Raw genomic sequence first — 14,108 nt, forward strand, 5'->3', positions numbered from 1 at the left:
TCTCTTAATGGTGCCTTTTGGTTCCCCTATATGTAGGGTCATGTCTTCTGCAAACAGGGATAATTAGAGTTCCTCCTTTCCAATTTGTATCCTTTTGATGTCTTTTTCTTGCCTAATGGCTCTGACTAAAACTTCCAGAACCGTATTGAATAGTGATGGTGGGGCCGGCGCTGTGGTGCAGCGGGTTAATGCCCTGGCCTGAAGCGCTGGCATCCCATATGGGCGCCAGTTCTAGTCCTGGCTGCTCCATTTCCAATCCAGCTCTCTGCTATGGCCTGGAATAGCAGTAGAAGATGGCCCAAATCTTTGGGCCTCTGCACCCAGGCTCCTGGCTCCTGGCTTCGGATCAGTGCAGCTCTGGCCTTTGTGGCCATCTGGGGAGTGAACCAGCAGATGGAAGACCTCTCTCTCTCTGTCTCTACCTCTCTCTGTAGCTCTGTCTTTCATATAGATAAAATAAATCTTAAAAAAAGAATAGCAATGGTGACAGTGGGTATTCTTGTCTGGTTCCAGATCTTAGGTGGAAATGCTTCCAACTTTTTTCCATTTGATATGATGGTAGCTGTGGATTTATCATATATTGCCTTGAGTGTTGAGGCATGTTCCACCTCACCAACAAAGACACATACAGACTTAAAGTGAAAGGATGGGGAAAGATATTCCATGCTAAATAAAAGCAAAAATTAACAGCTATAGCAATCCTAATATCAGACAAAATAGACTAGCACAAAAACTGTTAAAAGAGACAAGGCCATTATACAATGATTAAGGGATCAGTTCAGCAGGAAGATGTGACTATTGTAAATGTATGTGTATACAATGCCAGGGTGCCTGGCTATTTAAAACAAATGTTAATGGATCTAAAGGGAGACATTCAGTACAATAGTAATAGGGGACTTCCATGCCCCCATTTCATCAATGGACAGATCAGCTGGACAGAAAATCAACAAAGAAACAGCAGAGCTCATCAACACTATGGACCAGATGGAACTAACTGCTATCAACAGAACATTTCATCCCATAGTTGCCGAATACACATTCTTCTCACCAGTGGATGGAACTTTCTCTAGGACAGACTGTGTGATAGACCCTAAAAATTCAGCAAATTAAAAAAGACTCAAATCATACCATGGCATGAAGCTGGAAATTAACAACTTAAGAAACTCTAGAGCATATGCAAACACGTGGAGACTGAACAACATACCATAGAAGAAATCAAAACGGAAGTAAAAAACTTCTTGGAAATGAGTGGAAGTGACAATACAACATATCAAAACTGATTTGATACAGCAAAAGCAGTGCTAAGAGGGAATTTTATAGCAATAGGTTCCTACATCAAGAAATTGGAAAGCCACTAAATGAATGTGCTATCAATGCATCTCAAGGACCTAGAAAAACAACAAACTAAATCCAAAATTAGTAGGAGGAAGGAAGTATTTAAAATTAGAGAATAAAAAAATTGAAACAAAACAAACAATACAAAAGATCAGTGAAATGCAGAGACTTTTAAAAAGATTTATTTATTTATTTTTAAAAATTTATTTATTTTATTTATTTTTTAAATTTATTTGACAGGTAGCATGATAGACAGTGAAAGAGAGAGACAGAGAGAAAGGTCTTCCTTCCGCTGGTTCACTCCCCAAATGGCCGCTACAGCAGGTGTGCTGTGCTGATCCGAAGCCAGGAGTCAGGTGCTTCTTCCTGGTCTCCCATGCGGGTGCAGGGGCCCAAGCACTTGGGTCATCCTCCACTGCCCTCCCAGGCCACAGCAGAGAGCTGGACTGGAAGAGGAGCAACCAAGACTAGAACCCGGCGCCCATATGGGATGCTGGTGCCGTAGGCTGAGGATGAATCAAGTGAGCCATGGTGCCGGCCCCAAGTTTTATTTATTTTATTTGAAAGTCAGAGTTACACAGAGAGAGGAGAGGCAGAGAGAGAGAGAGAGAGAGGTCTTCCATCTGATGGTCACTCCCCAGATGGCTGTAATGACTGGAGCTGTGCCGATCTGAAGTTAGGAGCCAGGAGCTTCTTCCAGGTCTCCCACATGGATGCAGGGGCCCAAGGACTTGGGCCATCTTCTACTGCTTTCCCAGACCATAGCAGAGAGCTAGATTGGAAGTGGAGCAGTTGGGACTAGAACCAGCGCCCACATGGGATGCCGGTGCTTCAGGCCAGGGCTTTAACCTGCTGCACCACAGCACGAGCCCCAGATTTATTTGTTTACATGAGAGGTAGAGTTACAGACACACAGAGGGAGAGACAGAGAGAGGTCTTCCATCCGCTGGCTCACTTCTCAGATGACTGCAATGGCCAGAGCTGGACTGATCCGAAGCCATGAGCCAGGAGCTTCTTCAAGGTCTCCCACGTGGGTGCAGGGTCCCAAGCACTTGGGCCATCTTCTACTGCCTTCCCAGTCCATAGCAGGGAGCTGGATCAGAAGTGGAGCAGCCAGGACTCGAACACCGTTCCTATATGGGGTGTGGGTGGGCTTAACTTGCTGCACCACATCATCATTTTCTACAGCACGGCCATAGCTGCTCCTCCCAATGATCAAACTCTACCACACGAGTGTGTTTCATAGCTGGCTGCTGGGTGCATGCTCTCGTTAACATCCCGTTTTCTTACTCAACACGGCGTCCACACAGCTCACCCCAGGCACTGGCAGAAGCTGCTTAGCAAATACATGCCTGTCTCCTAGTGGGATCTACATGGAAGACATTTGGACCAGCAGATTCACTAATGTGGCCTCAGAGTGGGAGATGGCCTAAGACAGGGTGAAGCAGACTTTAAACAATATTTCCATTATTATGCAAATGCTTCTTTTCCAAACTGCACAGCTGCTTGCTGAAATGTGAAGGCCCAGGTTTGTTCAGGTCAGGTTTGTTGCTTCATTTTTTGCTGAGCAGTCCTCCTGTTTCTGTTAAAATGTCTGGTGATGGGACCGGCACTGTGGTGCAGTGGGTTAAAGCCCTGGCCTGAGTGCCAACATCCCATATGGGCGCCGGTTCGAGTCCCAGCTGCTCCTCTTCCAATCCAGCTCTCTGCTGTGGTATGGGAAAACAGTAGACTATGGTCCAAGTCCTTGGGCCCCTGCACCCACGTCGGCGACCCAGAAGAAGTTCCTGGCTCCATGGCAGTGTCCACGTTGGCTGTCACGTTTTTTCTTTGTCCTCAGGAATCTCCTTAGACTTCACAGCCAAAGGAGCGCTCATGGCAGAACTTGACTTCCTGTCTGGTCGTGGCTCCTGGGTCATGACTTTTCTGCAGCCACGCACGTCCTGGCAACCTCTCCTTGCTCCCTAGGAAGGAATCGCCGACGAGTCGGTCTTGAGTGCACTTGTCTGACATAGACTTGGATATCAGAGTAATTATGCATTTCCCAATACCAGAGCAAGTGCCCAAGGCTAAAAGCAGCAGGTTATCGCTACTGCCCTGAGTTCTGTTTGCTTCCACTCCTGTGTCAGTTAGACATTGCTGTGTGTGGAGCCATCCCTGAACCAAGTTGTTTAAAACAAATCCATGAGAACCAAATGAGATTGTGTGGTGGTGTTGCATCCCATGACTATTGAGCTGGGAGTCTACATTATTCATTCATTCATCTGTTCATTCACTCATTCACCTATCTATTTGAGTGAGAGTGTGCGAGAGAGAGAGAGAGAACGTGAGCGAGCACGTGCTCCATCTACTGGTTCACTCCCCACTCCCCAAATGCTAGCAGCATCCCGCATTTGGAGCCAAGTCTGGGATTTGTGAACTCCATCCAGGTCTTCCACATGGGTAGCAGGGACCCAAGTGTTCTGTCTCCTGGAGTCTACACTAGCAGGAAGCTGGAGACAGAAGTCAGAGCCAGGTATGGAACCTAGGTACACGGATGTGGGATGCAGGCATCCCAACCAGTATGGTGACCACGAGGCCAAATGCCTGCCCCTGCATTGTGGACGAGCTTGACACACGATATTTGCACATACTCGTGAGGTGCAGTGTGGTGTTTTGATTCCTGTGTGTATTGGGTGTTGTCTACATCGTGTTTCTAAGGCTCATACAGGATAAGTGTGTGGTTGTAGTGCTCTCCTGTCTTGGACCAATTTAGGTATCAGTTGACTCCATTTCCACATTGAGGTCAATGTTTTGAGTTACGTTCTGAGTTTTTCTGTGAAAATTGCCTTAGATGTAACCCCACTGCTCTGTATTCCTATTTGACCTTGCTTCTTTCCCACCTGTCTCCCACCTGTGTTAAGAGTGACTCACCTACCTATGAAGGAGCTGTGATATTTTTGCTTTTGACTAGTTCACTGTGTGTGTGTGGGTAGATTTACCTACAGTAAGCTGCACAGAATTAAAGGAACTATAAAAAACTAGGAGTATGTGCTTCCTGGTTCCATTTATATACGAGTATACTTTAAAAAGTTCATGGAAAATAAGAAACAGGCTAAATTTATTTAGATACCAAAAATGTTGAAATCCACACACATAAGGGACTTTCAAAGCATCCATGGAGGGTGGGTATTGTGGCACATGAGAGAGTCGTCTGTTTGGGTCACCTGAACTCCATATTGCAGTGCCTCTTCCAGTCCCAGCTGCTCAGCATCCCATCCAGCTTCCTGCTAATGCTCCTGGGAAGGCAACAGATGCCAGCCCGAGTACTTGGGTTCCTGTTGCCCAAAGAGGAGACCTGGATGGGGTTCTAGGCTCCCGGCTTTGGCCTGGCCCAGCCAGGCTATTGTGGGCATTTGGGGAGTGAACTATCTCATGGAAGATCTCTATTTCTGTCTCTCCCTCTCTTTCTGTCACTCTGACTTTTCAAATAACTAAAAATTGTTTTTGAAGTTTATGGAAAAGTATAAAAAATGTGACATTCCAAAATTCCTTTGCACCAAAATATACACATCCTGTAATTACTGTGTGCATGCAATTGTTGAAGCCTCCTGTATAATGTGTGACAGCACCACGTGGGTTGCTGAGTGAAAACACATGGTTCAGGGTGGCATTCTGGCACAGGGGTGAAGCCACCTCCTGGGACACACGCACACACATGCACACACACACATTTGCCAGAAGCTTAAAGTTAAGGATTCACAAGATCATCTTTAAAAAATTTTTATTTATTTGTATGGCAGAGTTATGGGGAGGGGATGGAAGGAGAGAGAGAGAGAGAGAGAGAGAGAGAGAGAGAGAGAGAGAGAGAGGCTTTCATTGATGGTTTACTCCCTAAATGGCCACAACGGCTGAAACCAGGAGCCAGGAGATTCTTCCAGGTCTCCCATGTGGGTGCAGGGGCCCAAGGACTTGGACCATCTTCCCCTGCTTTCCCAGGCCACAGCAGAGAGCTGGATCAGAAGTGGAGCAGCCAGGACTTGAACCAGCGCCCATATAGAATGCCAGCATTGCAGGTGGCAGCTTTAACTGCTATGCCACAGCACTGGCCCCTCTTAAAGTCCCAATGATCTTGCTCTGGACCACACCTGTTAAAGTCCCCACCATCTCTTAACATTTCTACCCTGGGGACCAAGCTTCTGACACATGAACCATGGGGGAAAATAACATCTAAACCATTGCATTAAAATACTGCTTCCTCCTACATTTAATAGGTTTCTTTTTTCTTTTCTTTTCTTTTTTTGAAAGATTTATTTATTTGAGAAGCAAAGTTACATATATAGAGAGGGAGAGACAGAGAGACAGAGAGCAAGGTCTTCCATCTGCTGGTTCACTCCCCAAATGGCTGCAACAGATGGAGCTGCACAAGTCTGAAGCCAGGAGCCAGGAGCTTCTTCCGGGTCTCCCACATGGGTGCAGGGACCCAAGGACTTGGGCCATCTTCTACTGCCTTCCCAGGCCATAGAAGAGAGCTGGATTGGAAGTGGAGCAGCCAGGACTTGAACCGGCGCCCATATGGGATGTGGGTGCCACAGGTGGAAGCTTAACCTACTACAGCGCCAGCTCCCCCACCCCCAGTAGGTTTCTGAACCTAGTGATTCTGGCTCCAGATGGGATGCTTACATTCCATATCAAAGTATCCAAGTTCAATCCTTGGTTCTGGCTCCTGACTCCGGTTTTCTGCTAGTGCAGACCCTGGGAGGCAGTGGTGATGGCTCAGGTAGCTGGTTTCCTGCCACCCCTGTGGGACACCCAATTTGAGTTCCTAGCTCTGCCTCAGCCCCTGCTATTGGGAGCAAAATTGGAGAGTGAGCCAGTAGATGGGATCTCTCTCTCTCTCTCTCTCCCACTCTCCCTCTCTCCCTCTCTCCCTCTCTCTCCCTCCCTCCCTTCCTCCCTCCCCCCCTTCCTCCCAAATAATTTTCTCCAGAGTCCTCCTATGATATTCTTTTATTTCTGGTCATTGGCAATTTAATCTTGAATCCCTAGTCCATTATGATGTCCATCTATTACACTTTTTCAATATTTTTTTTACCCCAGAAGTTAGATTTAGGTGTTTAATACATTTTGCTTTACAGAGTTATTTGGAAACCATCATACTCAACCTGACTATACTAACAACTGCCATTGATTGTACCTTAAGTCCTTAGTCACTTCCCAAGCTGTATTTCTGGGTGGTGTACCCTCATAATTCATATACCTTTAATGCAGATGCTTCAGTAGAACCCTGTGTGTGGCATAAACATTCTTCGTGCTTCATTGCAACCATTTGTTCCCCAGTATACCACCCTTAATCCTTGTTTCTCAATACGTGGTTTCTTTCAAGGGTCTCCCTAATCTACCAGTATTGATGCCAATTATCATTTCACTGTGGCCACTTATTTCACAGGGAGGCTGTGATACCCGTTTTTCATCATCCTTCCCACTTTCTCTTATGAAATCACCATCACATCATTTATACTGAAAGAGTTTGAGGTAATTGAAAGTATGGTTCTCAACCATGGCTGATCTTGTCCCCCAAGGGCCATTGTGCGACATCCAGCCATACTTTTGGTTGTCACCCTGGGAAGGGGTGGTGAGAGGCCTGTGGTGCTGCTGAATATCCCATAATGCACAGGATGGACTTCACCATAGAGAATGGTCTCAGAATTCTCATGGTGCTGAGATGTACAAACTCTGAGTTTAAGCATATCTGTATTACAGATTCTATACTTAATATGTAGTATATAATAATCACACTATAATATACATTATCGATTGTATACAGCTGCCTCCCAATTGTTTCCCAGCACATTGTAACACTTTCCATTCCTGCTAGAAAAATGTAGGGAACGCCCCTGTGTGACTTGGTGGAAATTTGCAACTCCAGTCAACGTGAGACTTCTTTGAGCCCATGGAGGTGAAACAGGCTTTTGTTGTTTTCTTAAGTTTGCTGAGTTTGAGTAGGATTCGTGTTTTGAATAACCATCTGATTTGCCTGTTTTATGAGTTACCTATATTTCTAAATTTGTCTAGAATTCTCAGCATCTCAAACGATTCTTACAGGTGGTTATTTTCTCAGTAGGTTTCTGGTAGGCTATTCTGGACCATGCAAATAAATTTTAATTAGTTCAATGTGTTTATCTGCTTACGTCTGAGTTGATTGCTTTGCAGGAGACAGATTGTCCCACATTTGTCTGATCTATAGTTTTTTAAGTGTTCATCAAACATGGGCTGCTCTCTTTCACACTGCGGAATTTAATTCCTCTCTGTTGTTCCAGCATGTGTGTGTGGGGGGCCCTGACTTAATCTCCTTTCAGATGGACACAATTTCTGCCAGCTTTTATTTAACTATCCATCATTTCCTTATCAAACAGAGAGACAACCTGGTCGTATATTAAATGTTCATTTACTTGCATACGAGTCGCAACTCATGATTAACTCAACAAATACTCCTGGGCATTTCTGAGTCTACCAAGTTCTAAGAACTGGGTGTATGGTATTATCTCATGCCCAAGTGTTTGTCAGGTTACTGTTCCGTGTTGAGATTGTTGCTGTTTTGTATCTTGTTTCTCTATTTTTTGAGGTTCTGTTCAGTTTTGCTCACTGTGGTTGTTTTGAATCCTATCTTTTTAGCTTGGTTTCATTCTCTGCACTGTCTCATTTTGGAACTTCTCATTTTCTTTAACTTTCTTAATCAGATTTATTGATATGATTTCAATGTAGTTATCATGTAATTTGCCCATTGAAGGTATACACAGATAATGTGAAACCATCATGACTGTCAATTTCAGATTTTTGCCACCTGAGAACGAAACTTAGTCCCCTAAAATGATTTCTTTTTTTTTTTTGATAGGCAGAGTTACAGACAGTGAGAGAGAGAGAGAGAGAGAGAGAGAGAGAGAAGTCTTCCTTCCGTTGGTTCACTCCCCAAATGGCCACCACAGCCAGAGCTATGCTGATCTGAAGCCAGGAGCCAGGTGCTTCTTCCTGGTCTCCCATGCGGGTGCAGGGCCCAAGCACCTGGGCCATCCTCAACTGCCTTTCTGGGCCACAGCAGAGAGCTGGACTGGAAGAGGAGCAACCGGGACTAGAACCCAGCGCCCATATGGGATGCTGGCGCCGCAGGTGGAGGATTAACCTAGTGCGCCACCGCACTGGCCCCATCCCCTAAAATGATTTCTTACTGTGCCTTCATCCCTCCAACCCTATATAAAGACAAATACAGTTTTTAAAATAGATTTGCCTGCTGTGAACATTGCACGTGACAAGGTGTTTCCATGGAAAATGTGGAACCTCCATCCACCAGAGGGGTCTGGGGCCTGCCTCACCTCTTCACTCATCTAGGACATAGACAAGAGTAGCAACAGGTTATGGGGAAAGACGGTAAAGAAGGATGTGTTTTCACATCCGTGATGTCACCCAGCCAACCGGCAGTGGATGGAGTCTCTTGTTCTTGGCTGCGTATGTCTAGATTGGAGTTTCCCGACCAGAAGGCTTCTCATTTTCTTGCATTTGTTTCTCTGGAAACGCCTGTATCTTTACGCACCTCTGTGAAAATCCACAGGCAAACAACGCACAAGGACCTCCCCCCCCCCGCCCTGTTCTGTCAGGTCTTCATGGCCGGGACTGAGTACCATGAACTCGATGAGTGCTTCACGCTGTGCGTGGGAAGAAAGTGATGGAATCTGAAAGGGCAGAGTCACACAGAGGGTGCAGGATTCCACAGACACGGATCGAGGAGGCTCTTGCGTGTTGGGTGAGGCCCCACATCCCAAAAAGACATAATTCTGAGTGAGCAGTTTCAATAGGAAAAGTTAGAGGTAATTCCTATATTAAGAATGAAAGATATTAAATGAAAAACCTCACTTTATACCTTAACAAAGTGTGATGCAGCCCAAATACATTAAGCCCAAGTTAACACAATGAAAGAAATAATAAACTTCACTACAGAAATAAATGAAAGTATAGAGGAATGATAGAAAACAATAGCGATAACAAGACTTAGTTATGTGATCATATAAACAAAATTAGGCCAACAAATACAAAAGAAGACTCAAATAAACCAAATTATAAACAAAAAAGGAAAATTACAATTCACACCATCAAAATGAAAAGGTCCCTAAGAGATGACTCTGAAAAATTAGGTGCCAACAAATCGGAGCACCTAGGGGAGATGGCTGAATTTCCAGAAGCCTACACCATACCAGGGCTGAACCACGAATAAACAGAAAACCTACACAGACTACTGACTAGTGAAGAAACCCCAACTGATCCCACGGTCTGCTGTCTTATGGTTTCTATTCTATTAAAAGTTTTATTTTGAAGGTAAAGTGAGAGAGAGAGAGGAAAGAGAGAGGGGAGAGAGAGAGGAGAGGGGAAAGAGAGAGAGGGAGAGAGAGAGGGGAGAGAGAGAGGAGAGAGAGGGAGAGAGAGAGAGAGAGGGAGAGAGAGAGAGGGAGAGAGGAGAGAGAGAGAGAGGGAGGAGAGGGGAAAGAGAGAGAGAGGAGAGAGAGGGAGAGAGGAGAGAGAGAGAGAGGGAGGAGAGGGGAGAGAGAGGGAGAGGGAGGGAGAGAGAGAGACAGAGAGAGAGGGGACAGAGGTCGGTCTTCCACCCGCGCAGCGCCGCAGACCATCCGGGCGCCGGGCGCGGTCGTCAGAGCCATTTCCGGGCGCCGGGCACCCGGGAGCTCACGTGGTCGCCAACGGCAACATCCGGGCTCCCGCGGGCCGCACGCGCTCCAACGGCCTCGCGCGCTCGCGGTTCCTCCGGGCTCCCAGGCTCCCGCGGCGTCGGGCGGCGTTGGCTTCAGCCGCTACCTGGCCGCCCGCCGCCCCTCGTGGGAAGCCGGCCCGAGCCGCCTCGCCATGAGCTTCCTCTCCGCCAAGGTGGCGCCGCAGACGGCGCCCGAGCCGCACCCCGAGGCCGGGCCCGCGGCCGAGGCCGGGCAGCCCGAGGCCGAGCAGCGGCGCGAGCCGGGCCCCGAGGGGGCGCCCGCCGCTCCGCCGGCCCCCGCGAGCCCCACGGCGGCGGAGGAGGCCGAGGCGCGCCGGGGCGCCGAGCCGCGGCCGGCGGAGCGGCGGGCGTGGGCGGCGGCGGCGCAGCCCCCGGAGCGGCCGGCTGCGTGCCCTCCCGCGGGCGGCCCCCGGCGCCACTGCGACACGAGCTGCCTGGAGGCGCCGCTGTCGCGCGCCTTCGGCAGCCTGGGCTGGGCCGTGGGCTCGCACCCCTGGCTCTTCCTGCTGCTGCCCATGGTGCTGACGGCGCTGCTGGGCATCGGGCTGGTGCACCTGCCCAAGGACGAGCTGGAGGACCTGGAGGAGCAGTACACTCCGATCAGGAGCCCGGCCAAGGCGGAGCGGCGCTTCGTGCAGGGCCACTTCGCCACCAACGACTCGCACCGCTTCTCGGACGCGCGGAGGAGCACCGAGGCCAACTACCTGTCCATCCTCGTGGTGTCCAACGACGACTCGGTGCTGGACGGTGACGTGTTCGCCGAGGTCGACCGCCTGGACCGCACGGTGCAGGCCCTGCGCGCGGCGCAGGAGAACCGGACGGAGATCCGGTTCGAGCAGGTGTGCGCCAAGTACAAGGCCGTGTGCGTGCCCTGCAACCCGCTGCTGTACGCGTGGCAGCAGAACCGGCGGCTGGACCTGAGCCGGGTGTCCTTCCCCATCTACAGCCACGACAGCCACCCCGTCTACCTGGCTGGCTTCTTCGGCAAGCTCGTGCTGGGCGAGAGCGTGGGCATGAGCCAGCTGCTGCTGGAGGCCAAGGCCATGCGGCTGCTCTACTACCTGAAGACGGAGGACGGCCGCGACAGCGAGCTGAGCAAGCGCTGGCTGACGCACTTCCTGGCCCGCTTCCCCAGCATGCAGGCCGGGCTGGCCCTGCAGAGGGTCCACCTGGTGCACTTCACCTCCCTCTCCAGGCAGATGGAGTTCGAGGCCACCTCGGAGACGGTGGTGCCGCTCTTCTACTGGGCCTACGCGCTGCTCATCCTCTTCGCCGTGGTCTCGTGCTACCGGCTGGACTGCGTGCGCAACAAGATGTGGGTGGCGGCCTTCGGCGTGGTCTGCGTGGTGCTGGCCGTGGTGAGCAGCTTCGGCCTGATGCTGTTCATCCGCGTGCCGTTCGTCATCATCGTGGCCAACTCGCCCTTCCTCATCCTGGGCGTGGGCGTGGACGACATGTTCCTCATGGTCTCGGCCTGGCAGAAGACCCGGCTGCGGGACGGCGTGCGCGAGCGCATGGCCCTGGTGTACTCCAAGGTGGCGGTGTCCATCACCATCACCACGCTCACCAACATCCTGGCCTTCTACACGGGGGTCATGAGCTCCTTCAGGTCCGTGCAATACTTCTGCATCTACACGGGGACCAGCCTGCTCTTCTGCTACCTGTACAACGTCACCTGCTTCGGCGCGGTCATGGCGCTGGACGGGAAGAGGGAAGGGCTCTGCTTGAACTGGCTCAAGAAGCCGGACCCCCGCTACTCCTCGTTCAGGAAGTCCTGCTGCCTGCCGTGCGGCTCCGCCCCGGACGAGGAGGGCATGGACGTCCACCCCATGAACTTGTTCTTTCGGGACTACTTCGGCCCGTTCGTCACCAACCCCTGGTCCAAGCTCTTCGTGGTGCTGATCTACATCGCGTACCTCACCAGCAGTATCTACGGCTGCTTCCAAGTGCAGGAGGGCCTGGACGCGCGCAATCTGGCCAGCGACGATTCCTACATCATCCCCTACTTCAACGTGGAGGAGGATTACTTCTCCGACTACGGCCCCAGGGTGATGGTCATCGTTACCGAGCCCGTTGACTACTGGAGAGAAGATGTCCGGCAGAAGCTGGGCCAGTGTATGATAGACTTGGAGAAAAACGACTATGTCAATAAGAACCTGTCCGAGTTCTGGCTGCCAACCTACGTGAGCCATCTGAAGAACAGCAGCCTGGACCCCAACGATAAGGATACGTTCATGGACAACGTGTCTGCGTTTCTAGGCAGCGTGCCGTTTTTTACCTACGACGTTAACATTTCGTCTTCCAAGGAGATCGTCTGTTCCCGGGGCTTTGTTCAGACTATGGGCGTCTCCACCTCGACCAGCAAGAAGCTGATGCTGCTGCAGTTACGGGAGATCGCGGCCGCCTGCGCCGTGCCCCTCATGGTGTACAACCACGCCTTCATCTACTTCGACCAGTACGCGGCCATCATAGAGAACACGGTGCGCAACGTCATGGTCGCGTCCTCGGTTATGTTGCTGGTCTCCCTGCTGCTGATCCCGCACCCCGTGTGCTCCCTGTGGGTCACGTTTGCGATCACGTCGGTGATTGTGGGCGTCGTGGGGTTCATGGCCTTCTGGAGCGTGAACCTGGACTCCATATCCATGATCAACCTCGTCATTTGCATAGGGTTCTCTTTTGACTTCTCCGCACACATATCCTATGCGTTTGTTTCCAGTTCTGAGACCTTAGTCGACAGGAAATCCGTCGAGGCACTGTATCTGCTGGGCTACCCGGTGCTGCAGAGCGCGATTTCCACAATCATAGGGGTGTGTGTTTTATTTGCAGCGAAAGCATACATTTTCAGGACTTTTGCTAAAATTATGTTCCTTGTTATGTTCTTTGGGGCCGTTCATGGCCTTATTTTTATTCCAGTGTTCTTAACATTCTTTGGAAAATGTTTGTGAATATACTTGAACATCACAAAACAGTTACAGAATTTCTATTTGCCCTGGCCAAATCTGATAAGAATGTACTATTTCACAAATAATAAAAAATGTAAATTTAGTTTTGTCTTCCGTTTCTTTCATTAATATTTTTTACCTTGCAGTGTACAGGTTTTCCACGTTGTTGCTTACGTTTAATTCCTAAGATATGTGTGTGTTTTGTTACTATTGTAACTGGGATAGTTTTCTGTAGTGGTTTTAAGGGTAACTCATTCTCAGCATATAGAAATCCTCTGATACTTGTAGTTCTGCAACTTCACTGAATTTGTTTATTTTGATAGCTTTTTTGGTGGCTAGAAAATGCCCTATTTACCAATAATCAATAAACTTGAATTTATTTTTGTCTTCAGTTTCTTACAGCAACATTTTATGCTTTTCAGTGTTCAGGTGTTCCACAATCGATTAAGTTGAATCCTAAGTTTTTTATGTGTGTTTTTTTTTTAAAGTTATAATCAGCATTGCTTCTCTTCATTCTTTTAAAAAGGTGATTTGTTCTCTGTATGTGGAAGTCCCTCTGATATTCGTAATACTGCAAAATCACTGGGTTTTCTTTGTCTTAGCAGTTTGTTTTGGTGGAGGCTTTGGGTTTGCCTTATATGCAGTGATGTCCTTTCCTGTGTGACTTTTGTTTCTTCTTTTCCGGTGCAGCCATGGAACTACCAGGGAGGGAGCTGTTTGGGTGAGAGGACTTTGTGATTTCTGATGAAATCTTCCTTGGAGTTAGTACATTTCCTGTTCATTCGTGGTTCAGTCCTGATAGGCGTTATGTTTCTCGGAATTTATCAGTGCATATAAGGCAAACCCAAAGCCTCCACCAAAACAAACTGCTAAGACAAAGAAAACCCAGTGCACTTCCACAGAGGTGAGGAAGATGTGTGATTTACAGAGCAACAAATGTAGGGAAGTGAGAAGTGTAGAAGTACAGCAGTGTGGAGAAGGAAAGCAGACTGGATTCAAAACCAAGCAGTGAATGCAACTGAATGAAACATCACAAACAAACTGGAGAAAGGCACAGCATTGCAACAATCTGGACT

At 48.9% G+C, this 14,108-nt stretch overlaps 1 protein-coding gene across 1 annotated transcript; it reads left to right on the forward strand.

The window, feature by feature from the left end:
- Positions 1-10,221: 10,221 nt before the first annotated feature.
- Positions 10,222-13,035, forward strand: LOC133749268 (patched domain-containing protein 3). The gene has a single exon (XM_062178485.1). It carries the CDS (start codon positions 10,222-10,224, stop codon positions 13,033-13,035), a length of 2,814 nt encoding a protein of 937 aa, XP_062034469.1.
- The last annotated feature ends 1,073 nt before the right edge of the window (positions 13,036-14,108 follow it).

The sequence above is a fragment of the Lepus europaeus genome, chromosome 20 (assembly GCF_033115175.1).
Source record: "Lepus europaeus isolate LE1 chromosome 20, mLepTim1.pri, whole genome shotgun sequence".
Lineage (NCBI taxonomy): Eukaryota > Metazoa > Chordata > Mammalia > Lagomorpha > Leporidae > Lepus > Lepus europaeus.

What these genes read in the sequence shown, in the direction of transcription:
- LOC133749268 (XM_062178485.1), top strand. Translation starts at nt 10,222, where the DNA reads ATGAGCTTCCTCTCCGCCAAGGTGGCGCCGCAGACGGCGCCCGAGCCG.